The following is a 26,906-nucleotide window of genomic DNA, read 5'->3' as shown; positions in this document are numbered from 1 at the left end:
ATGAAGTGAGTTGTCATACACGTAGTCTTTAGGGTAATGCTGACACACAGTGTCAGTCTCGGGCTGTACGAGCTGGTCTGCTCAGTACTGTGACCACTAAAGCAAGAATCTGAGTCTGCAGCATAAAGCGTAACCGTGGATGAACACCACTTGCAGCTCCACATCCCTCACTGAGTGAGCTATACTGCGGTGGATAAGAACAGCCAGAAGCCCGTGGGAAGCTGGGCTCCCAAAGCACGGGCTTTTCCAATATGGTTTCTGAGTATGTCTCTGGGACCAGACTTTGAACACGACTTCAAAACCTAAGACTTAAAACAAACGTTCAGGCACTAAGTAAAATGCTTTCCTGCAAGGGACCTAGAGGAATGATTATAATTATAAAATGATGAGAGCAATTTCAGATTTTTATTTTTCTTAGGCACAGTGAGACTAGACCACTGGCAAAACCTACTTGATTGGGAAAATACAGAGTGCTTGGTTTTTAGTAACTATTTTCACATATTTAAATACTTGTTTCCTAACAGCCCCACATGTCCCTATGAGCTGTATCACCAAGAGAAATGAAAATACGCACCTAGATACTGAGATAGACAGACACTCCATTAGACAGATACCTGAGCATATATGTGTGTGTGTATATTCACATATAGATATAGATATATTCCTTGATTATAAGAGCTCATTTTTCATCAAAACTGATAGGGGTGATCGTTAATCATGAGAGAAAACACAGTTGGCATTCGCTAAAGTTCTTCCGTTTCAGAACTGAGCTTCTTGGCTCCGGCACACTGTCTCTGTGAGCAGACAGCTCTGTGATCTGAGGTCTGATGTGTGCCATCACTTTGTAGATTGTACAGTGGCAGCCCTGTCATCTAATGGCCAGCAGCACCCTCTTACCTACAAGTGCGACAATCAAGTGTCCTTAGACATCATCAACCTCTCAGCCCCGGTTGGAGAAACTGCTGAACATCTGAACCACAGGATCATGGCTTAACCACTTTCAAAAGCCATGCCACTACCACTAACACAACATCCCAATGACAAATTAATCTTTCCCTCAGCCCAGACGTTTTCTAAACTATTCTACCTTAGCATTTCTGCGCACAGACAGTAAACATTGAACATGCATGTTCGTTTATATGCATCTCATGATGAGCTGGGGTTGTTTTCAACAAAGCATACGTTTTTGACGGGAGGGTGAAGGTGTTTTGGTAGAAGCTAACAGTAATAATTGCAGCAATCAGAGCACAGCCTTGCCGAGCCCTTGACACTTTTGAGCCAAGACACCTTTAAATGCAACAGTCCTGGGCCGGCATCCAGCAATAGCTCCTGGATATCTTAAATCTACACGGGACATTTTATCACGTACAAGCATTCTATCACATATAACAAATCGCCCCTTTGCAAATCACTGCGAGTTACTTAATGCAACTGGAAACAGTAAGAATTGCAGAGGAATTCACATACCCATGGAGGAGGGGGCAGGAAATGTCTCTGCTTGAGGCTCTCAGCTCATTACACCACTTGGCCCAAACAGGATCTTTCTCTTTCCTTTAACTCACCAGTAGACACGAGAACGTAAAGCATGAATAGATTCCTTTTGAATATAAGTGAACATTTCTTTCTTCCTCTCTTTTTTCTTTCTTTTTTCTTTTTCAGACCTCTTTATAAGGGTGATTAAAAATCTAGTAATCCAAATCTGTACTGATCCATCAAACATTAAGGAAACCTAAGGTTACTTTAGTCACGCAGACTAGAAAACAGGAGACAAACACTAGTATAACTCAATACTTGAGATCTTTCTTGGCCCAAAAAGACAATGAAAACGTTAGCTGGACTTTGGGGTTTTTGTTGCTCTTGTTTGTTTGTTTGTTTGGTTGGTTGGTTGGTTGGTTGGTTGGTTGGTTTGGTTTGGTTTGGTTTGGTTTGGTTTGGTTTGGTTTGGTTTTTGGTGACAGGGTTTCTCTGTGTGGCTCTGGGTGTCCTAGAACTTGCTTTGTAGACCAGGCTGGTGGGTCTTGCCCTGCCTCTGCCTCCTGAGTGCCGCCGCCACCCGGCTGCCAGACTCTCCTAAACAATGTGCACTCCTGTTTCATACACAAACCCATCAGCGGCTGCTGCTCGCACAGACTCTGCAGCAGAAATACTTTACACCAGTATTTGCCTTGGCTTTTTCAGCAACAACTATTAACTTCTTCACTCTTTTCTGTGATCTAAAAACCGGAAGACGACAAAGAAAAGAAAACATTTCCCTGTGATTTGAGGAGGCAGCTGCACACATCTGTCAATCACGCACGGGAGCGAAAGGTAAGAGTTTGCAAGCTGTACTTACATGTGAGGGCTCAGTTCATAGAAGTTTCTATTTCTGTAATCTTCCACTTTCTCTGGTGAATAAATGGGCAAGGACCGGTAGGGGTTAACAGATATAACCACACTCCCGATGTATGTCTGTAAAAAACAGAAAAAGAGAAATAAATAATATGCTAACAACTACATGGGCTGCATTGGACATCTCTAAGTTCAGTGTGATGTGGTTCCATCCCGGCGAAGCCAACACATGTGCCCCACCACAGTCGTAACATTTAAGGACACTCTGCCTCTCTGAACCCAGGTGGCCAACAGTGCATGTTCACTCCTCTCACAAAGGAAAAGCACACATTTGTAGATTGAAAATAAATCTAAAGATAAATCTTGACCTAACTTTATGAATCTGGACAGGAGCTCACCAAAGTCACACCATACTTGCCAAAACCTCGTGAGTGCTGGCAATTGGAAGCAGAAGCCACCCTTTCCGAGGAAAGGCTTACTTACTGATGCCTCCACTCTTAGCATTCTACCTCCGCCAGCAACCCAACTACCCCGGACACGCCCATACCTAGGGGAAGGGCTTCAACGCCCATACCTAGGGGAAGGGCTTCAGCACTGCCCCTCTACAGCATGTGGTCTACTGGCAGAACAGACCACATGCAGTTCATCATTAGATATGCAGCCCTTGGAAATAAACAAGCATCAGAATTCCATACCATATCTAATACACTTTGGTGGTAGAATTTACATGCACTTTCTGATGGAACATACGTGTAATGCTGAATTTACATTTAGTGCTAAACTTAAATGTACTTCCGGAGGAATCAATGCTGTGTTTTCGCAGCTGCAAACTAGAACTCTCTTCCTTGACCCGTCAACCTTTCCTCGCTGGCATCTCCAGCAAGACTGGGTTAGCTCATTTTGTACAATGCCACAATACCACAGGCAATAGCTACTTGATGAACTCCTCTTAGGAGCTTTGGTTTTCCTTAGTTTCAACATCACAAAAACAGAAAGAAGAAAAAAACGCTAACTATTTACATGATAGGAATTTTGAAAATGGGTCTAGTGAGATAGTCCAGCCAGTAAAGGTGTTTGCCATTGAGACTTGAATTCTATTCTTGGGACCCACATACATCGTGTAAGAAGAAAACAGAGTACAAGTTGTCCTCTGTCCTCCACATGTGCCCCACATGCCTCTGCATACACAAACACACGCACACACACACACAAACACACACACACACACACACACACAAATAAAATGTAACTTTACAAAAAAAATTTTAAAAAGGAAAAACATTGCTGAAGATGAGAGTGGGGGTGTGGCTGGCCCAGCACCCTCACTTTTCCCACGTTGCCCATCAACAGTTAACATTTCTAAGACAACTTCACCAGCACTGGCACCACTGAGACCCATGGGGATGACAATTAAACAACATAAAAGGCAAAGAAACAGGAGGAAAGTTTTTGTGATGCCTTTATATGAGCCACAATGAGTTTAATTTAAAAGACCTCTCCCACCAGGGGAAACAAAACAAATCGTTTTGTATGTTCCACCAATACGAGCAGAATCTAACCAAAGGCAGAAAACATTACCACTAAAAACTGCACCTCCACACAGTGTACGTTCCTAAATTCTGTCATCAGGACCCAACTAGCCTGGTCTGAAAGAATGACTACAGGTTCCCTAGTCCCAATCAGACAAGACTTTCTCAAAGCTTTCGTGTTCCTCACATCAGAATTCCCCAGAACTCTCCAGATGGAGATGTTCAAAATGGGAAACTGAAAAGCTTCTAACACATGATAGTTACACCAGAAATGAAAATGTGGCCACTGGTTACAACTTTAATGTTTATTGAATAGATGGTGAGCCTTCTTTGTGGGGAAAGTACTTGAATCTTTCTCCTTTTTGTGAAATAAAAATAAGTATACGGATTTGTGGCCAGCAGAGAAACCTGCTCTCAACTGAATTGGCTCTTTCAAATCAAACTTTACAATGCTGAGCTGTGATAAAAATCTGCCACTGTGGCATTCCTCACGGAGAACAAACTGCTGCCTCGGTTTCAACATCAAAACCCTCGCTAATGACAAAGAGAATTTCTTTTTCGAGCATTCTGAGTTAGCTGTGCTTCTGTCCCCAGCTGCGTCCCTGCCATGCAGAACAGGACTCACCGAGGTTGCTCAGTAAGTATGTTTAACTGAATGACTGGCTCACACGGGGTCCCGTCATCACTAGGACGGTGGGTGATACAGTCCATTATTCTTGTGTTGATATGCAATGCCAAATTCACTATATCCAGTAGCCACTACTTAATTAAGCCTGTAGTCCATGTGTTGCCAGTGAACAAAGCCTTAAGCAATGTCCTTCTCTCTAGCTTCCTGCCCTACTGCAAGGGGTGCTTACAAATAATAGCCAGAAAAATGTCTTCCACCTGTCTAAGTATCTGTTAGTGATCAGGCAACTCCACAGCCAGCCCCAAGGGACCTATCGACAATAGGACCATTAGGCACCTTCATGGTAAGCCCCAAGGGACTCAAGGACAACAAGCCAGTCATCACAAGCTTCCCAGAGGGCCACCACACATTCCCATTGTCTCCTTGTAAGTCCTCCTGCACAGGCACCATGGCCCTGATAATTTCACTCCCCTCTTCCTTTCTTCCCTTCCTCCAACCAGAGGCAGCCCCTTTATCCCCTCCCTTTAATAAACCTCCCAGGTGAGACCTGTTGCACAATGTATTTTGTGGTTAGTAGTTCGATCAATAACCACTCCGAAACAAGGGGAGTGTTTCCAAGGGAAGTGCTTATTTTCCCTGCCTGTGAATCTAGGCACTGTTTGATCAAAAGGACATTAGCAAATGTAACTCAGGGAGAGATCTGAAAACTATGTGTGGACTGGGATGGGCCCACGTCTGTACAACTATCCTGTGCTCTAGATGGGAAAGAGCTTGAGCTACCAATGGAGAAGTCATGTGGGGAAGCAACGCATCCTGCCCTCCTGCCTGCGCTATAGGTGTTATGAATGAGCCGTCCCATCCCATTACCCCCACAGACGGCACCAGATACTTCAACCATAGGAATACTACCATACACAAAGCTTAAGTCAGCCCGAATTGCTATTCCAGAGAGCTGTAAGCCAGAAGATTGTCATCAGCCATTAATTTCTGAAAACGACTTGCTGCATCACTTCAACAACTGATTCAACAGCATCTCCAGAGAAGGGGCCAAGTAGGACAAGACACAGTCATCTAAGCAGACATTAAAGCAGCCATATTCCCCATGTTACCACTGAGCAGGATCCTAGCCTGTGTCCCCAACAAACCAATTAAACAAGCAAGAGTGAAAAGCACAAAAAAGGAGACTTAGGGGAAGAACAAAAGTCCAGAGATGAAGGCAAGCTTGCAAATGCACGTAAGTGCCTGCTTGCTCTCCCCTCCCCTGTCTGTCTGTCTCCCCCCCTTCCACTGTCTCTCAGACACACACACACACACACACACACACACACACACACACACAGTGTCCCTCTTTAGGGTCTTTAATAGGAGAGTATCATTTAAATAGAAGATAGTCCCAGTCAGAGAGCAGCCCAGCCCACACCAGTGTTTGGGCTTCAATCTCTCCTGCAGAGTTGCCAGACAAGTTCTTAGGGCAGTGTGAAATCCCCACCCCTCCAACCATCCCCAAACAAGTTTCTCCTTTTAAAATCAAGCTGCCGCCTAGAGATTCCTCCCAGCATGAGATTCCTAGAGAAATTTCGATTTCTTGGGGACAATTGTTTTTAATAGTCAAAGGGAAGCTCACACGTGTCACTAGAGTAACTGCCAGACTGGTGACTTTCATTGCAATTCATATCTGCCTCCTCCAGCCTTGAACAGGTTTGCTGTCCGCCAGGGTTGCTGACATTGCGGTTGATGGGTCTCTTCCTTGAAGGTTCTATAGGCAAAGACTTTAAAAATCCCCATGGTAGCAGTAGGAAAAATGAAATCCTCAGGCACAATCCTTCCACCTTGGAGACACACAAGACAGCCCTGGAAGCAGCTGACTGGCTGGGTGGGACTCAGGGTCAACTCTGGTTTTAGGCTGCCCATCAGATGCGCAGGAAATGCAGTTCATTTCTACATCAACAAACACTTGGACTCATTCTCACTGGTATTTTGCTACTGCATCAGACCCTCAAAAGATAGGAAGTTCACTGCCAAGGATCCATTTCCATGCTCCTCACCCTATCCTCCCAACCTCGGCACAGTTGTCAGTAGTGTCAACATTCCATCCAGGAGACAGCTCCTCCCATGTCTGTCAGTGCCTGAATGAACTGCCAACCTGTAGGATATGTGTAGGAAAAGAGGAGAAGAATGAAAAGGGAATAAGACAGAAAAAGTAAAGAGAGAGAAGAACAGGCTGGACCTTCGGAAAAAAGGCTCTCTCAACTACCAGCTTCCCCTTTCACTTCTCTGGGGCAGACATTAAATCAAGAATGTGCAAACATTCCTGAGTCCCAACCATCTCCAGCTGCATGTCTTAACTTCAAGCCCTCCAAACAGATGCCTTGCAAACAGCACACACAACCTGAGGGGGCCTCTTGTGACTGCAGGAAGCTGACCTCTCCTCGGGACACTTGGTCTAGCAGCCTTTCCTCTTAGATTCCAGTTCAGACCTGGAAGACTCCCTGTAATCAGACCTTAGGTCCCAAAGGCTATTCCTGTTCCACCAGGAGTCCTCGCAAAGCTCACTCCTCAGAGACCATCTCGGTGACCTGGGGAGGCCCAGTCGGCCACAGCTTTTAAAGAGATCCCAGGTGAACTCTGGCATTTTAGGCTTAGATAAATTTACCTGAGGTATAGGGATTGGAGTTCTAACTACTGTTACACAGTGGTCAGTAGATAACTACATAGCGTTTACATCACTGTAACAAATGTCGTTTACAGAATGCTTATGCACTTGCTGTGGACTTGGTGCTTTGATATGTAATCTCATTTAATCCTCAGATCTTCAAGAAGAAATCAGCAGTAGTACAGGGAAAAGCTAAAAATGTGCCTCGCTTGACACAGAACTCAAGATTTACAGGAAAACGTGGAGTCAGCTTTAAACAACACAACAGATGGATTAAAGCATAACCCACGGGGTAGGATGGGGAGCCTTGAGTTCAGAGCCCAGCGCCGATGGTGTGGGTTCACATTTAAGCATGTCCACCTGACCCTTCGCCACTCAGTGACTTGTGACTTCACAACTGCTCTTGCACTGCCTGCCTGGAAACTCTGGAGTCTGATTCCTCCCCCCTCCCACCCCTCCCTTTCCTCTCTTCTTTGTCCCTCTCCATCCACCCCACCCCTGCTAAGAACTCAGGTCTTAGTTACTGGTAGGGTAGCTTTGTTGTAGAGCAACACTCTGGTTGAAGCTTCCTCCTGCCCGTGGAAAAGTAAAAATACTAACACAATAACCATCATTGTTGAGAAAGTTGCCAAGATAAAGATTTTTCTTTATATTTTTAATTTTTTTATGTATACGGTGAATATGCCTCTGTGTATGTATGTGCACAACATGGTGCCCTAGAGGCCAGAAGATTATGCCAGGTCCTCTGCAAGAGCAGCAAGTACTCTTAACCACTAAGCCTTCTCTCCCGCCCCATGTATTTCCTCTTTTATAGAGATATTTTGTGCTAAAATGTAAACATACCGGGTTTTAAGACCTGAACACAATATGGCTTTGGGTAGAGTCTCACTGCTCTCCAGATATTGTCTGGGAATCTCCCAAACAAAAATACTTGTCTACAGTGAGGATAGCCTACAGTCCTGCATCCCCCCACCATCTAGACTTTCAGCCACAACTGAACCCCAGTAGGTGCCTCTCTACTCTCGCTCGGCTCCCCCTGCACCCTTTTAAAGACCTTCGAAACCCACTGGACTGTGTTTATCTGACTGCCAAAAAGCAGCGAAGCTGGAAAGCACATGTCCATGCTCCCAGATGTCCTACTTTATAGTTGAGAACCTCTCTTTCTCTTAATTCTCCTGCTTAAAATCTGTTTTTCAGTAAATTCTAAGTCTACATGTTGGGTTACAGACAATTCTGCTAGGCTCTGCCCAACAGCTACCTAACAACAGCTTTCTTTGCAGGCCACCAGTCTCTCTCTCTCTCTCTCTCTCTCTCTCTCTCTCTCTCTCTCTCTCTCCATCTTCTTTCTCTCTCTCTTTGTTCCAACCTGTTCCTAGCCAGCCTCTTCTTTTCTCGTCCCTTCCTCTCTTTCTCTCTTTCTGTCCCTTTCTCTGCCTTCACGGCTCTGTTCCCAGCCTTCCTGGTCCCTGTTCTCCCTTTCCACACACATACAAGGCCTCTTTGCATGACAAGATTCCTTTGGGGGGCGGGGGGGGGGGCATCTCAGCATGGACCCCCCCCCAAGGTACTCCCTCCTGCCACAATTGGTATAAAACATAACACTACCCATACTAGCTTATCCTGAACATCTCATCTGGGATGAAGCCAAGCATCCTGGGTTTGTGTAAGTGGGATTCTCGGAAATGAATCCCTTAGGCAGCTATAAGCAGCAGCACGGAGCTGTGCCCCTATCCCTATCACCACTAACTGTCACTTCACTGGCACGTCTGTGAAGATCCTGAAAAAACACAACCCAGGTTCTTTAGAGTGCTGGCAAACAATATGCACTTCAGTGGCTTTCTACTTAGCTATCAGTAAACCCACATGACCTGGTCACAAATTCTTATCTTAATTGTCACAAGAGCCAAGAAAGGAGTACAGTAACAAATGGTCACATTAGTCAATAGAAATGCATTCAGTTGAGGAGTCAGGAGTCAGCTGTCTCCCTTGAGGGTAAGTCAACTCTAAGCCCAGGAGATCCAGATTATATCTTCAACCTTTGTACACAGAAGTACTCCTCTTGTGGGCAGAAGCCTCCCCCTGGACCATCGAGATTATGGATGCTGAAGTCTTTTTGCACCAGAAAGAAACAAAAGGAAGAAAGAAAAGGAATCTTCAGGTTACAAGAAAAACATTTTGATCTTAACAGAAAAACACTTAATCATAATAATCATTTCAACATCAGAAAAATAAATCAGGAAGGTATCAGTTAACAGACAAAACAGTTGCGTAGCTGAAGTGCTATTTAGTCTAAAGTGGCTTCAAAACCCATTAGAGAAGATGTTGGAACCCTCTGAGTTCAAGTCTCCACGAATGTGACTTTAAATGGGAAGCAGGCATGGTTCAAAGCCAGGGTGGCCAGGACTCCGTTAAGAGTGGCCCATCACAGAACTACATAACCAAGGTGACTTAACTGAGTGCCAAATAAACAAGCAACACATTTACTAAAGGTCAGTTTTTTTTTAAAGCGTCGTGTGAATTATAAAATTCCCCAACAGTTGGGGCTGGGGATTTAGCTCAGTGGTAGAGCGCTTACCTAGGAAGCGCAAGGCCCTAGGTTAGGTCCCCAGCTCCGAAAAAAAGAACCAAAAAAAAAAAAAAAAAAAAAATTCCCCAACAGTCTATACGTCAGAGGCTTTCATAATACTGCTGAGATGAGTTTTCTACACAGAAAAGCAGAGTTCCAGAGCTAACGACTCTGACAGTACAAGTCTAAATTCCAGCCTTAACGTGGCTAAGGCAGAGAGACAAGTATGAACTTAAGGCAAGCCTGGACTATCTACAGAACGGGAGTTCAAGACTAGCCTGGGCTACCCAGCAAACAAAGAAACAGACAAACAAAAGATGGTCGGGGGTGGGGGAGCAAAGCTAATACTCTAGGCACTGAAGTAGATGAAAGGACGTTACATAACTGTCTAAATGAGCACTCGTGGTCTGAGGTCTGGATGGAGAAAGGTCCCCGTGACCTGTACGGGGTCCAGGAATGTCCAGGAAAGGCAGAAATCCTAACAGGTCTACAGGAGAAAAAGTTGACTTCGGAAAATCAAGAGCAAGGAATGACATTGGAGAGGTTGGTTTTAGGGGGTAGTTACCCAGTTAGTTGCCTCCTAACTTACTTGTAAAGCATGCACTACGAGGAATTAAAACACATCTGTATATCCGTGTTCACAGCAGACTTGCTGTCTTTAGCCTAGACAGGGAAGTAACCCAAGGGGCACGGACAGGAAACAGGTAACTGAACTGTAGCACAGCCATGCAAGGAAACACTATTCAGATCGCAGCGCCTTTGGAAGACGGGAAATTGTGTGGCTTCCCTGCAGACAAGTTACCCAACCAGTAATTAAGCCTAGGCTCACATCCTTCCCAGGAGAGGGCAGGGAAAGAGAAGAAGGGAGGAAGGAGGAGGAGTTTGAAGAGACCAGGGAAGAACAGGGGAGGGGAGAGGAGGAGCCTAGAGCTTCTGGGCAGGCAGTGCAAGAGCAGTTGTGAAGTCACAAGTCACTGAGTGGCGAAGGGTCAGGTGGACATGCTTAAATGTGAGCCCACACCATCCGCACTGGGCTCTGAACTCAAGGCTCCACATCCTACCCCGTGGGTTATGCTTTAATCCATCTGTTGTGTTGTTTAAAGCTGACTCCACATTTTCCTGTAAATCTTGAGTTCTGTGTCAAGCGAGGCACATTTTTAGCTTCTCCTTGTATACGGTTTCCTCAGTCTCCTCCTGTACACAGAGGGACTACTACTGATTTCCCCCTGAAGATCTGAGGATTAAATGAGATTTCATATCAAAGCACCCAGCCCAGAGCAAGTATTCAGTACCTATTATGGTGGTATAAACTCCGAATGGCTCCAGTGGAATCTACTGACCACTGTGGAGAAGCCAAGTCAGGATGCCAAGCCCTAAGCCTCAGCAAAATTCACCCAGTAGTCCTAGAAGGCCAAAGTCATGAAGAATTTTTCAAAACTGTCTTTGTATACAGGAAATGGCTGAGTTTCCAGGAGAGCATGTGGGGTAAGTCTAGTGAAGCTAATATTAAGATCACACACACACACACACACACACACACACACACACACACACCACACACACACACACACACACACACACACACACACACACACACACACACACACACCACACCACACCACACACGTCATTAGAATCCTCAGAAACACAAAGCATTCACTTCATCAAGAGGAGCCCCTTCTCCGTGGGAATTAGATCACAGGACACAAACTATTATGCACCACAGTGCTATGAAATGGACATCTGTGAGACTTCCCCAATTCTCTTGAAGAGATATTTTGTCTTTGGGGTTTTATTAGGAGACAGTGTAGTCTACCAAATGCTTTATTGTGTTTTAAACCATTCAAAACCGTGCAAAATGATGTAAGTCAAAATTATAAATGTGAGGTCAAGAACAGATTTCAGTACCTTTCTGGTACAATAAAAATGCGATCCAATGTATGTATCTAACAGCTCTGATCTCAGAAACATATTTATGATATATATGTGTATATATATGTATGTATATGACATATATAATGCACTACATGTGTTTATTTTCATGAGGTAGTACACACACACACACACACACACACACACACACACCCCACATCACTAATAATGCCCTCTTTTTACAGATGAATTAACTGGAGGCACAGGATGAAAACCTGCACCCAAGGTCTCACAGCAGCAGTAGCCTCGGCCTCACACTGACTTCATGCTAATACATCTGTGAACCGGTGCGCACACCTGGTGCACACACAGCCCCATCTGCTCCTATCACGATGCTACAGGAAAACCAGGACGAGGGAGACTGGTTTCGTGCCTTCGCCGCCCATACTTGCTTCTGCTAAACTGCCCTTCCTTTCCACTCACACGGCTTCAAAGGCTCCTCAAAGCCTGCTGCCTCACCGCCCTCATGGTCCCTCAGAACGGCACACACCACATCCTGCTTGGTGTTTTTATTTTCCCAGCGTCTCTCAGTTCACTCTTTTATCTAGTGCCGTACGTAAGTCACCGGTCTCAGTTGAGATGTCCACAAATAAACTAAGAGGCCGGCAGACTGTGACTGCAGATGACATCCAGGCCTGCTGGTCTTAGCCTACCATCGCATCATAATCTTTCATTCCTGGGCTGTCAGTCATTTCAGACTATAAATTAAAGAACTATATATGAGTCCCATGCCACACTTAAATACCAGCTAAAAATATCAGCTTGGACTGCCTTTAATTTAGAGCAGGACAACACCCCACTGCCATATCATCGCCGAGACAGATTCGGAAAGGAGGCGGGATCTTCCAAATATATACTGCTCTCCAGATCCAATAAAGCCTGTTGCTAGGGTTCATGTGGCCCTGACTGGTTAGGTTTGCTTCTTGCCATGAATCCTGAAAACAGATTATGTGGCTAACTGGAAACAGGAATACAGTCAAAATAAATCTGCACAATGAAGACAAAAGCAAGAGTAGGGAAGACAAGCTGGAAAGAGGCTTACTTGGCTGGGGTGTGTGTCATCCCCCGCCCCCAAATCTGCATGCTAGAAACAAACTCAAATGTGGTCAGGTTGGGGTAGCTTTTAAGGCTGGGACACTGGCCTCAGAAGAGATAGTTCTCACAGGATGCAACTTCCTGGAGAGGGTTATAAAGAGTGTAACCTATCCCCAGGGTCCCTGCACCTCTGTCTCAGCAAGTGGTCACTGCATTTGCATACAGAACTTTCCTTTTCTGTTTCTCCACCAAGCTGTGACAATCAGAAACCCTCACCGGGAAAATAATGCCCGTGCTATCTGAACCACCAGCCATGAGAACTATTAGTCAAATGTATCTTAGTCAAAAAAAAAAAAAAAACTAAAACAAAACAACAAATAAAAACAATACAGTATTCAGTTACAGCAGAGGAAAGTGGAAATCTAAGTTTAAAAAATAACAAATTCTAAATCATTAAGGAAAAGTCATTCTTGCCTTCCAGTCACACCACCTACAATATATCCCACTCCTACCATGTGCCAGTCATCCGTGCAAGAGCTCAGTAAGAGAATCATCAAAATGCCTATTTCACAGTTGAAAGAACTCAGTCTCAGACAATGGTACTGACGGTTGTGAGTGACTAAGAATTAAAATCAACACTAAAATTCATTAAATTCACGTGCTCTGTAGATGAAGGAGATTCGTGTGTAACTGAACTGGCCCATTTGCGCTGAGCCAAATGCCTTCTTCTTCTACCTTGTGTTCATAAAGAAGAAGGACCATGAGGACCCACCAATCACTTGTACTTCACGTAATATGACGAACAACATTCTTTCCTCGAGCTGTTCTCTGCTTGGTTTATTTTGTTTTGTTTGGGGGAGAGGGGTAATGTGATAATCTTCTTGGTTGATGTCTTTCTGCTTTGACTTATGGCATGATAACATGTGACTTGAGAACCCGACGTTCTTATCCATGTCTGATAAGTTCATTCAACTGTACCACTGAGTTCTCTGTCAATACATGGCAAGAATACTAATTATCAAACCCACTATTCAGCTAAGTCACTTAGAAACAGACTTATTTCAAAGCCTATGCAAATTTCTATTTTATATACAACTACTTAGGAAAGTAAACAGGCTTCCATGTTAGTGAGCCATTTGATATTCATGTAAGGTCAACAGAACTATCATTCGCACATGACCTCCAGCACTGCATTTCCTGGATATAAATCCCAGGTCCATTCTATATCCACAGCGAGCATGGAACAGACACTGAGCCTGCCTAAGAATGTTTTGGCATATGTAAAATAAAAATGTTACAGCACGAAAGACTCTCTAAGAACTAAATTAACTAAAACATATAGGATCTAAAGTATTCATAGCATTTATGGACTTTTCCCAGATCTCATACACAAAAGTGGCAGGGCCAGACCTCAGGTCAGGCCTCTGTTCCAGGGTGCCCATCAAACTGCTTCCAACAGAGGTCTTTTCTGAGGTCTTCATGTCCTCCAAATCCAACTACAGGTGTAGCTTCAACCAGAATACTTGAGTTAAACGATTATAAATATTTATAATATTATACAAATATTGCAAGAACAATATAGAACCTCAACCTGAAGTAACTCTAAGACTAGCAGTTAAGAGGCAACTGTGCATTGGCAGGCACAGTTAAAGATTTTCCAGTTACCATGGGTTTTACGAAAGTCTGGACAGATTAAAAACTGACACATTGTTATCAACATTGACTGCCCTCCTAAAGCATGCAAGAGACAGGCTGTCCTTAGAACCAGGCACGACATTTCTCTACACCTCACGATTGAAGTTCCTGGCTCTATCCAGGCTTCCAGGTCATGTTGGCATTCCAAACTCCCAACTGAACACACAATTTGCTCTCCACCTTTCTCAGGAGAGCGACACACACACACTGCAGTCTAGGCATTTCACTAGAACAGGTCTGGGTGGGCTCTCTCCCTCCCTTCCCAACCTAGTTTAGGCAGAAGTAGAAATGGCATTGAAGATTAACTTTGTCCCACTCAAACCTCGATGGGTCTAGGGTGTCTAAGGAAAGAGAACCTCTTATTTCCAACTCTAGAACCAAAAGAGCATCCTTCCTTGAATGAGCAGTCTGGAAGACTCGGAAACAGTGCAGTAATCAGTATTACTTCTGGAAATCTGATACTAGAAAACCACGTTTCCATGTTACATGTGCCTAAGCAGCCTGGATGGTTTTCAAAAGTTTATGGCTTTTGTATAAGAAAAAAAATGTAAAGACTTTTAAGAAGAAATTGTGAAATTATAAAAACCAGGAGGACAGTTAGGTAGGAATTAACATGAAGCTGACTTTGAATGTCAACTCTGAGTTCTGCTAACAAACGAAAGGTCCAAATTCTCATTCAGTACAGGATGGAAATTCCCTGAGCTACGTCACTCACACAGTGAGCACTCCTCACGTTCACAAACAATAAGAAGATGAGAAACTCAAGTTGTTTTATAACGAAAGAGACACGTCATTTATGGTAAACAGTATCTCTAGAAACATAGGTTAGATCCACATGGCATGAATAAATGTATATACGTATATATGTGTATATATATATACTGTGTATAAATGAGAAGTGTACAAATATGAACCCATGTAATTGTTACAATGTTCAAAACTAACCAAACATCCAGTACTTTACAACCGAGTGTTACAGAGGTGTCTGGTCCCATTCTATCCCTGCCTCCAGAATTTTTAAAAATTAAGGCAATTTGTACTAGATTTTCCAAGCTGTCACTTTTACAAGTGCAATTAGTTTAACATAAGCTCTTGAAACTGGGCTAATTCAGACCGCTATATGTAGATGATCCCCAACCTGACAATTCAGTCAGAAAACAAACTAAATTTACCGCTGGGCACCACAAATACTTCTGCCAGCAGACAGACACCTTGCCTCTTTACTTTCCATATCTGTCCTCCCTGTCCTTACCTAAATTGCAGCTCTCCTGTTCCCAGACAGAACCGCAGTCCTGACCAGTCACCCTAAAAACAGAACATCCAACCTCAGGTCTGCCTCTTCCTCCATCCCAGCAAAGCCCCCATGAGACCTGCCCTGGCTGCAAGCTCGCCTGAGGGTGGGGGTGGAGAGGCCGGAAGGGCTGACAAAGGGCAGAAAGAACTTAGAACAGCAGAGCTTGGGAATGTCACAACTAGTATTTCCCAGCCACTGACCCCACACTGAGCCTCTGAGACTGAGAGGCAGGGCCGGCAGCTGGTCCCAGCTTGCACTGCACTCTGCCAAGAGTGAGGAATGACAGCAAACAGCCTCTGACCCGGCCTGCTTCTAACCGGCCAGTCCAATTGTTCCCCTATCTCCCATCGCTTCATCTTCCCCTATCTCCCACCAAACAAACCCAAAGCCCTGGCTTGGAATGGCAGCTGAGCCAGTTGCAAACACTGACTGGGGCCACAGACACGAACCAGCACGTTACTATCTGATCAATGTGTCAACCCCTTTCAGAAGATATTCCTGGGGTTGCGTTTTACTCTGAAGGTTGGGAGGAGTTACATCAAAATAACCCACTTGTTCCGGAACAATAAATACAGCTACACACTATTTTGGATGCAAGGTGCTGGTGAAACCTCTCTGTATCACTAGACTGAATTCTGCTCCAGATCCTCTGAAAAAAAATCTATTTACCCTTTTTCTGGTAAATCAGAAGTTCACAGCACCAGTCTGGGAAGCATGCCTTTGGGTGCACAGGCAGCCTACTGCTCGTGACACACCCTCCTGTGGGAGCACATTCTTCTACGTGGCAGCAACATCAACGTGGCCCCAGCCTTACTTCAGCGCTTTCTCAGCACCCATATGTCTTTCACTCTCCCTAGCCACTGAGCTGCCCTTGCTGGGTATCCATCCCTCTCATACTCGGGAGTCAGCTGGCTGGAGACCCACCGACTCTGAGGGTCTGTGACTATTCTGGGCAAACCACATCCAAAGCAAAGTACCTCTCAGGACAGCTCTGTCAGAACAGACACTACCCCATATCTTTTTTTTTTTGGGTGGGGGAGGGCTGAAAGGGAGATGGAGAGCAGGATGGAAAACAGAGTTTCCCAACCTATGACTGGATCACACAGGAAATTGCTCACATTGTGATCACACAAGAGCTTACAAGTCGAGGCCAACTTTCTGGCCACTGCCGGCATTGTCAGCACAAAGTTAACGTGCTTGCAGGATGGCTCATCCCAGGTGGCTGCCTGAGGAACTGAGTGAAGCTATATGTGGACACAACAAATTTCAACAGCATCTTCTATTCTGAGAGAGAACACACACACACGCACACACACACATACACACACGCACACACGTGCACACATACACACACACATACACACACACACGCACACACGCATACACACGCACACACATGCACGCACACACACACTAGTATGATGATGATGATTATTGGGACATTTTTAACTTAGGTTAAAGTTCCAGGCCAAGGGGGGAGAGGTGGCTCAGCGGTTAAGAGCACTGACTGCTCTTCCAGAGGTCCTGAGTTCAATTCCCAGCAACCACATGGTGGCTCACAACCATCTGTAGTGGGATCCAACTTCTGGTAGGTCTGAAGACAGCTCACATGCATGAAATAAATAAATCCTTTAAAAAAAAAAACAAAGTTCCAGGCCAAACAATTTTACAGTAATCCACGAAGAAAGGCAAAGCAAGAATATTATCAAAATAAGAGCCAGAAATAGGTTTCCTACGGTAGGGTGCATGGAGTTTGAAGCTGGGAACCATGATAACCATATCTACCATGCAGGTCTTGCGTTTCTTTTATTGCAAAAGCAGTATATGCTTAACTTACAAAATAGAGATGGGACAGTAATTCTCCAGTGTCCATGGTACCCCACGCTGTACTCAGTTACAAAGCCTTGCTCTATGTAAGCATCAATGCAGCACAGCCAGACACACTCATAAATGTACGCCCACCTTAGGGAGCAGAATCACGCTATCCGAATTACTCTAGAACCTGCCTTTTACCACTGCAAACAGAGACTCCACTGTCATCCAACATGGCATGTTTAAAGTCACAGGAGGGAGAGCACACGGCTCACTGAAGAGTAGCCACCAAGGATCATGGAAAACAACTGATGTCAATATCTACAAGCTAAAGTCAATTTTCCACTTCTGCCGTATAGCCAGAAAGAGCATTCCAAAAATAGTTTAGAAAATAAAATTATGTCAAGCTGAAACCCAGACATTTTGTCTGCTAGATCCACTTTGTTATGAGGGAGACTTTTCCTTTTAGTGGCGACAACAAGTCAGGTATTCAAATGCACAGAATGCTCTCCGCTCCCATTTTCAATTCATCTAAAAGCGAATTGTGCTGCTTAGAGCCAAAAAGAAAAATGATCAGTGCCATTAGTTAGGATATAATTGATTCCTCCTGTCCGTGTTTCAGAGACCAATGTTTAAAGGCCATCTCTCATTTGATATCAGACCATGTTTCATTTGATATCAGACCATCTTTCATTTGATATCAGACCATACTTTCAATTAAAGCTGCAGAACAGCCAGGCTTTCCCACCTGAAGGCAATCCTGCTACACCAGGAGGGGAGGTGACGCCAAGCCAAACAAGGCCATTCCCCTGTTCCACAGTAGCATTCGATGCCCTTTCCATCGGATTACCATCTCAAGGACACTCTGAACTGTTACCATTCCCAGATTAGCATCCAGTTGTCAAAGAGATGTCCTAAAAGCAGGAGTCACAAGTCTCCCTTTCCTGTGAAACTTCCAGATGGCAACTTATTTCACAAAAGAAATTTAGTGAGAGCTACCCTTGAGCTGCCCTGAGTGCTGTGGTTTAAGTGCTTCTGTGGTTTGGAGGGGGAGCCTCTGGGAGGTGAACAGGTCATTGTGCTGAATCCACAGGAATGTGGTTAGCGCTGTGGGCCCTACTGGCCTTCCCCTTTCCTCCTTCGAGGACATAGCAGCATCTGCGTCCATCAGCCAGGAGATAGGCCCTCTCCTTGGAACCTGCTAGTCCTTTCCTCCTGGGCTTTCCAGATTACAAGAAATAAGCTCATGTCACCTACAAGATACTATTTATTACAGAGGTCCCAGGGGACTAAGAGATGACTACATAGAACAGAAAGCTTTATGTGACCAAAAAAATAATAATAAAGCTTATAATTTTTCATATGAATTTCAGTTTGTTCTACAAAAGTCAAAGCTTTGCTAGTTCTCACCTTTAGGTCTCTCTCTCTCTCTCCATCTATTTATTTCTAGTTCCTCCACACATCAATAAAAAAAAAAAAAATGCTGCCCGTTCCAATAATGCAGCTCATTCTGATGCACAGAAACACATTTCTTAAAGAAGGAAAGAGCTCGGAAGCAAGGCAAAAATCTATTCACACTACCTCTGTCCAACTGATTGTGCTTGCTTCTCGGCCTCTCACATTGAAAATCAATACCCCATTTCATTGGTTGAATTCCTACCACACCTTTATGTCAACACATACAAGGGCTGGAGATAAATCTGTTTTTTAGCTCATGCTGCCTCTTCATGCGTGCCGCTATACTAACAGCAGCCATAATGATGCTGGTCTCCAGGAAACCGGCACTAATCTAGCAGTCTACTGCAGTCCCTCTCCACACACGTTCCAGTCTTTTCTGAGAGCTCACAGCCCTGTTTTGGCCAATACCTTCTGAGTGGCCAGTGTTCTAATCCTCTGAAGGCATCCAAGATGCCAATGGATCTCGACGCTCTGAACCGATGTCCTCAGAGGGAGGGACTGAAACACCCACACTTGGGTTGGCATGAGCGCACCCATGTGCAATGCCCTTCGTGCAGCTGGTGTTTAAACTCGTTGGGAAACACCAGGCTCATCCATCGGTGCGGTGCCTATGCCAGTCCGGTAAACACTCAAAACCGTCTGAATGCTTAGGAACAAAGAGCAAAGAAAGCAAGTGTGAGGCACAAAGCCTCCAGGCACTCACATATATCTCATTGTGATCGAAGCGCTTCTTCAGGTTGTCGATGAATGTCTCCTCGTTGAGAGGCTCCAAGAGAACCGTATCTCCAACGCCGATCATATTGTCCAGAAGTGAGGATTTTACCTCCTTCTTGGCCATGGTTTCCAGCTGGGAAAGAGAGAGAGGAGTCAGAGGAGTGAGCAAAACGCTTTCAGAGGAGCTCTTCGTATGACGGGGAAAATGACCTCCACCTGCCTGGCAATCCAAACTGCTTTAGTTGCCATGATGTCAACCTACTGCCCAAACAAACCTACCCCCCATCCATCCTCCCAGGCAAAGTCCATCTACAGAAGCTTCCAACCGGGAACCAAAGCCACTGTCACACTGTGCCATCTCCAACCACAACTGGCACAGGCCAGCTGCGTCTCTTCCCAAAACTTCAAACCACCCTTGCCGCCAGCCCTTGCATAGCAATGTCGGACTGGGTCTTTATATGAACCGGCTTCCTCTATGATGACAAGCTTCAGCTGTCCAAGGTTAATTTACAGTGCATTTCCCCCAAGAAATTGCGCTTTTAAACGATGCCAGTAACCCTCACTGCTCACCATACCAGAGAACTGTACATTTAGTGATAAACTCACAATAACCCTACTAGAGATATGGCTAATTCAGTGTTAACATAGGCTACCCTGGTGAGATGGCTGAGTGAGGAAAGGACTGGCCGCCGAGCCAGCTCGCCTGAGCTCAACCCTCCTAACCCATCAGATGAAAGGAAAGAACCGACTCCTGTAGTTTCTCATCGGACTCCTGGGCACACATACCACGACAGGCACACACCCGCCCCAAAACATACATAATGATTTTAAAATGTATATGAGGAAATCGAGCCAGTAAGATGCCTCAGTGGGTAAAGGCATTGGCCACCAAGCCTGACAATCTGAGTTCAGTTCCCGGGACCTAAGGAGAAAAGGGGCACTCAGCAGTTGTCATAGGATCTGCACGCTACACAGGAGCACACGCTTACCACGTCAGCAAGACACATGCAAAAGTAAATAAATGGTTTTTTAAGTGAGAAAAAAACTTGATGCTCATCTTCTTGCGACTGCTTATAAATAAATGCTCTGTACGTGGTGTTAAAGAAGCCCATGGCACCCCTAAGAAGAAAAGGAAATTTTCTGAGGAGCCTGAGGCTGCTGCAAGCTGCACAAAGAGCAGCACAAAGAAAAAGAAAAAGTCGCAGAAGGCCCGGGAGGAGGATTAGAATGGACCTGCTTGGTGGGAGGGGCATACTTTATGGTGGCAGTTCCTCCTGCCCATGATAAACCCCAATAAAAACGCAAAACCAGAAAAAAAAAAAAAAAGAAGCCCATGGCATAGTGGCACATGCCTCTGAATCCAGCACTCAGGAGACAGAGAGGCAGACTTATCTCCGTGAGTGTGAGACCAGTGTGGTCTACAAGGTGAGTTCCAGCACAGCCAAAGCTACAGAGTCAAACCGTGTCTCAAAAACAAACAGACCAAAAGAATCCCATCGTTCCTTGGATGCTGTAGCTATGGGAAGAAGCTTCATCGCAGGTACCGGAAGATAACTTACAAAGAGCACAATCCGCTAGTAAACAGGCTGCCTAGCCAATGCGACCTGCCAAGGGTGGTCACGGTATTCTCAATTTTCATCTTGACTAGCTGACCTAACAGCAAAACGGTTTAACCCACAATGACTAGACCCAAATACTACCTTTCCTTTGGCTCAGTGGGAAAGGCTACCTACCCGTTTGGAAACAAAGGCTCCCTGTAACAGTGGCATTCTACATCTTGTATGGAAGCTGCTGGCCACAGCCCACAGAGGAATGCTAACCAACACAACTCCCAACCTCCCCGCACTGTGGAGAGAACCGAAGTCCCTTCAGTGTCTTAACTGAGGACTGGATATGGCGTGTCTCTTAGGTAATGCATGTCGTCAGCTTTTCCGTTACCACACACACTCACCGTCCCATTCCAAAAAAAGCATATCCAGGGCAGAAGTCAGGCTTAAATTGACATCAAGGTGCTAACAGCCACAACATTTGTGAATATTATAATAAATTTACGTAGGCACGCCCCTGGCACTAGGTGCAAAGTCCACTCGATTCTTTCCACATGGAGTGCCCCCTTCACGCTAGACCATAGCCATAGGATGGTCTGCGTGCTTAAATCTTAGCAATTTAAGTTAACCCTCATCTTCTGGTGCAAATGGCCAAGTTCCTTAGAGGAAAGAGAAAGCGCATCTTCTTGAAGTTATAAAGAGAAACAGGAAGACCCAGTAACTAAGTAATTCATTGTTGCAAATTACTAGCAAAACACACACACACACACACACACACACACACACACACACACACACACACACGGATGGATGGATGGATAGATAGATAAATAGATAGACAGATAGATCTCCACAAACATGTCTGTTATTTCTGACTGTTTTAAAAAAACAAAGCAAAAAACTCGAAAAGTCAAAAAAGAGACTATGAAAGAAACAAGACTTGCTCCAATATGTTTGAATCAAGTAAGTACTTAGGACTCAAGAGAAGAGATCTATTTTATTTTATTATTTTATTTTATTTATTTACTAATATATGATTTCGTTTCAGGGCAACCACACCTTTAGAATAAGTAGTCCCAGGAACCACTAAAACGCAACAAGCAAGGATCAAGGACTGGTTCCTGAATTGAGGTAGATCAGGCTCCATCTCAGAACCAAGCAGGGGCAGGTGGGAGGTGCCTGCCATTTCCATGGATTTGAGCAGCAGCCAGGAGACATCCACGGAAGGATTGGTCACGCCCAACTTTGTCACAATAAATATTTTAATCAAATTTCAAGTTCTCAGGCTCATACTGTGCCAAAACCACTCTGGGTCTGTAAAGGCATTACACCTAATTTGGCAGGTGAGAGAAGAGGGCTTAGGGATTAAGGGAGAAGTCAGCTTGAAAAGGGTAGCAAAAATAACCATCTTAAACCTGCAACTTAAAGGAGGGAAGTGGCTGAATGGGAAATCTGCCCTGGGTGGATTTCTGAATTGAGTCTATTAATAGAAGCAGCTGGAAAGGCAATACCTGCTGGCTGCAGGTGCTGGTAATTAAGCAGCCAGCCTGCCACAGTTAACTAAGCCTGCTTCACCATCCCTACCACCGTGTTTCAAGGAAGCTCACGGTCAGCCAGCTTTGACATTCTATCCTAGTCGTAGGACACACAATCATACGCAGGTACAAATCAATTCGGAAAATTGATAAAAACTGAAAATACAATTTTTTGCAAAATATAATATTCCAATAAAACAAACCAAACTGAAAAGCCAATATAAAATTCATTTCATTACAAGTTTGTCTCTTTAGCATGGAGGTTTTGGGGGCATGACGTCATGATGGTTCCCATCATTAAAGGTAAAAAGAGGACACAGGAAACGTGGTGGGAACACTTCCATACCTTCCTGAAAATGAACTGTGTCCATACTCTGCTTCAAGTACATTAGAGCCATTACCTCTAGCATAAGCTGAGTTCACTTTGAGATCCTAATTAAAAATATCTGGCATATTTGCTCTACCAAGAAAAAAATGATTTTTTTTTCTTCTCTGACAGAGTTAGGACTAGCCATGAAAACAAATTTCAGAAGCATTTGCTAAACAATGTTTCCTTAAGACTTCAAAAGAAGTTCCATGGTTTCCATATAGGAAAATGGTGATGTATTAGGGCACTGTGATATACAAATATGTGTGTGAATATCAAACCAAAAGGGGTGTGGTGTGTGTGTGTGTGTGTGTGTGTGTGTGTGTGTGTGTGTGTGTTGTGTGTGCGCGCGCACACGTGCGTATGTAGTTCCCATTCCCAAAAGCTCTCAAAGGAGAGCTAACACCTTCAACTCCAGGTGTTAGCACAAACATATCATATATACATTAACTCAATCAATACAGCACCGTCTCCTAGTCACTGTTTCTGACTCAAGGCTGACTGAATCTGATGCTGGCCGGAGTCTCGCCATCAAAGTCCTGTCCACCTCTGATGGGCAGGCTTGCAGACTGGACACTTGGGATGGCTCAACCACCCTGCTCACACCAAATAGACTAGTCCCAAGAGAGAACAGCACATGGTAGAGGCGAGGCAGGAAAATTACTGAAAATTATTAGTGAAGGGCTTCTAGTGACATCATAAATCTCTGGATCAAATTGCAAAAGGTCCCTGACACCTCATTCCTCAATGTTTCCATGATGTGAGCCCCCTTAGCTCTCTCAACTATGTGCACCAGAAAGCATCTTATGCTGAACCAAAGAAACTGGTGCCAGGAAGTGGAATGTCAGAAGTAAAGGCTTGACCTAGCTGAGCTAAGGCATGAGATAGGAGGCGGGAGGACACAGGAATTGCACATCAAAGACCAACAAGATCGCATTTAACAGCTCTTACTGGAACCACCGGGGAGCCATGCCTAGGGGACTCGGACCTCATACCTGTAACATTCGAGGATTTGAATACAGGCAATTCAGAATGCCAGTCATGTGTTCATGAAAATGGCCTGTCTGAAAAGGCCCACAAGGGAAGAATTTTCCACTCAGAAGCGTCTCTGTGCCTGCCGCAGCCCAGCTAAAGCCTGTTTGGCTTCCAGTGCCTGAAAAGGGATAAGCCCTCCCTCCCTCTGCAAAGTGGTAGAATCCAGGAGTTAGCGCCACACTCTGCTTCTTCCAGTTCTTAATAACCCTGAGCCAACCATCAACCAAGACTGACAGCTCCCTGCAGGGAAGGAAGGAAGGCCAAGAGGCAAATTCTCAGGTTAGTTTCCCGAGGCTTAGTGGTATTTTCAGTGTGCATTATTAGTCCACGGAAACGAGGCAACCTTTAAAACATCTTTAAGGAATGCAAAATTCTGGCTGATAGTGATATATGATTGCTTGACCCTTCCCAACAACCAGCCCTCAAGACTAACTCACAAGAACTGCTGAAGTACAGAAGCCTCACAAAGTCTCCTCCCCAGTGCCTCCCTCAGAGGAGGCCGTGTAAGCCACACGCACAAAAGAGACCTCAGAAAACAGTGGGTCAGCACGTTTTTTTTAGCCGCGCAGTGAGGAGATACATAATTTTGTCTGGAGCATTTTGTTTTGCTACACGCAGGTAATAGTAAGAAAGGTGTGTGTGAAGTCAGGTCTGTCCTTCTCTAACAAGGTGAGGGCGGGACAATGTTTAAACTAACTACATAGCAAGCAAGACCCTATCTCAAACAACAAACAAATCTGATCCAACAGAGATGAAGTGTCTGTGTGAGGTCAGCTGATCTCAAGAGTAGACGTGAGTCTTGCAGGCTATGTAGGCATTCAGTCCTACTCCTACACGTCCCTGATCTACCATTCGCTACCATTCGGGGAGTTCCCAGTCACATTGACTTTTGTGGGGAGTCAATGCCAGTTTCTGGCAGTTTCTGCCAGTTTCTGGCAGACCTACATTCTCCCAATCCCAATCCCAATCCCAATCCCAGCATAAGCAGGAGGTAGGAGCCCAGCTTATGCACAACCATCTAACACCCCTGGGAGTGCAGACAGCAGATGGTCAGGGCCAGGACGACACTCACAGTCACACACAGTGGCCGTGTGGCCAGTCAGCAGCATAACTCCTGCTGTCAGCTCCCACCCGTCCTTGCTTCCTGCCCACCGCATCCTTGTTCATCTTGTGACCTCCTTGCAATCCTCATTCTGTCTGTAGTTCAACCAAATCTGTAGCTGACATAAAACTGAGGGTCCTGAATGCACAGTACCAAGCCGCTGATGGCAGATTTTATTATTTTATGAAATCTAGCCTTCCTCCCTAACTTGAGGCCATCTATAAAACACAATGCCTGGGGGACCTTCTGAGAGACCCCTGAATCACTGGGTAATTGAACCAGCAGCCAGCCCATTAACTAACCAGTGCCAGATGATCCCATGGCTATGTGAGCTCTTTACAGCCACTGTCCATGCATATGAGGCAGCTGCTCCCTCCTCTTCCTACTCTCATGTACTTTTCTTTTTTAAGCTTTTTTTTCTTTCTTTCTTTTCTTTTTTTCAGAGCTGGAGACCGAACCCAGGGCCTTGAGCTAAATCACTGAGCTAAATCCCTAACCCCTCTCACGTACTTCTAAAACGACTACTGCTTATGTTTACCAGAAACCTATGTAGCACAAAACACAGGTAAAAAATATGAAAAGCATCATCTCAAACTGTCTTCAAAATCAGAAAGAGTACGTAGGATAAACTATCCTAAAGCATCTTAGGACCACCGTAACCTAACAGTTCAATAAACTAGTCTACCATCACTCACCCTACATTACAAGCTGGCTACCACACCACTCACCATAACTATGAATACTGCAGATACAGAGACAGCCATCCCTCTGGCTGTCAGCCACACACAGAGATGGGGACAAAAGAGCATGGGAAGTACATGAGCACTCCACCATTCAATATCAAAACAATAGTACGGAAAGCTATTCCAAATTAATAATCAATAGTTAACAGTTAACAAGAAATGGAGGGTAGAGGAAATAAACGATATCTTATTGCCCCCAGAATAAATTGTAGTTCTCAGAGTACCACAGGCCAGCAACGATGAATACTTCAAGCAGAAACACTTCTGTACTAGAAAGAGCATGAGCGAATTAGAGCTGACATCTCAATGAGTCCAGAATATTAAGTCATAGTATTTTAAATCTGAAACAGCCTCTATAGCAAAGCCAAAAACAACTTGTGCGTAGTAAAACACTGAAAAGTTATCTTCTGCTTGCTGGCATTTAAAACATCATAGCATCCTTAGAATTGCACTGTGGCAACTGTACTGATACCGTTGTAGCATCTTTAGAAGCATGCCCCAGCCACAGCAGCTACAGGAGGGCTTCCTAACAGTACTGATGTCTTTAAATGACTCTGGTTCCACTCATTAACCTCCAGGTACAGTGGCCCTGCTTGCTGGCCATACCTTTTCTAAACAAAGCCAGCTCTTCATTGTAAGAATCGTGTCATATTCCTTGGTAATTCCCCAGTCTACGGCGCTGCCCCATTTACACGGAAAGCTTTCAGGAAAACACAAACGGCAGACACAGATGCAAAGGACTATTAAGGTCTGAGTCACACAGCAATGGGCATCCTCACAGCTGCCACTGTATAAGTTTGGCCACAGTTAGGAGGCAGAAGAATGAGAAGAGCTGCGAGCTGCCTGAGGATTTCCCCAAAAATCACAACAGCAACAATAAGACAGGAAATAAAAGCAAGCCCGTAGCTCCACATGAAGCAGTTAATGTTTTTG

The 26,906-nt window shown here is 44.8% G+C and overlaps 1 protein-coding gene across 9 annotated transcripts in view; it reads right to left on the bottom strand.

The window, feature by feature from the left end:
* Myo1b (myosin Ib) overlaps positions 1-26,906 on the bottom strand; it is a 162,277-nt gene that overhangs the window by 106,982 nt on the left and 28,389 nt on the right. For all 9 annotated transcript variants that reach the window (XM_039082950.2, XM_063266575.1, XM_063266578.1 and 6 more), the window contains exons 2-3: positions 19,634-19,777; positions 2,333-2,448 (exon numbers count right to left, since the gene is read on the bottom strand). In XM_039082950.2, coding sequence (XP_038938878.1) covers positions 2,333-2,448; positions 19,634-19,768 — 251 coding nt within the window. In that variant the 5' untranslated portion in view covers positions 19,769-19,777. The remainder of the gene's footprint in view (positions 1-2,332; positions 2,449-19,633; positions 19,778-26,906) is intronic.

This window comes from Rattus norvegicus, chromosome 9 (assembly GCF_036323735.1).
Source record: "Rattus norvegicus strain BN/NHsdMcwi chromosome 9, GRCr8, whole genome shotgun sequence".
Lineage (NCBI taxonomy): Eukaryota > Metazoa > Chordata > Mammalia > Rodentia > Muridae > Rattus > Rattus norvegicus.
Note: the sequence above shows the minus strand (reverse complement) of the source record. Positions and strands in the feature narration are given on the sequence as shown.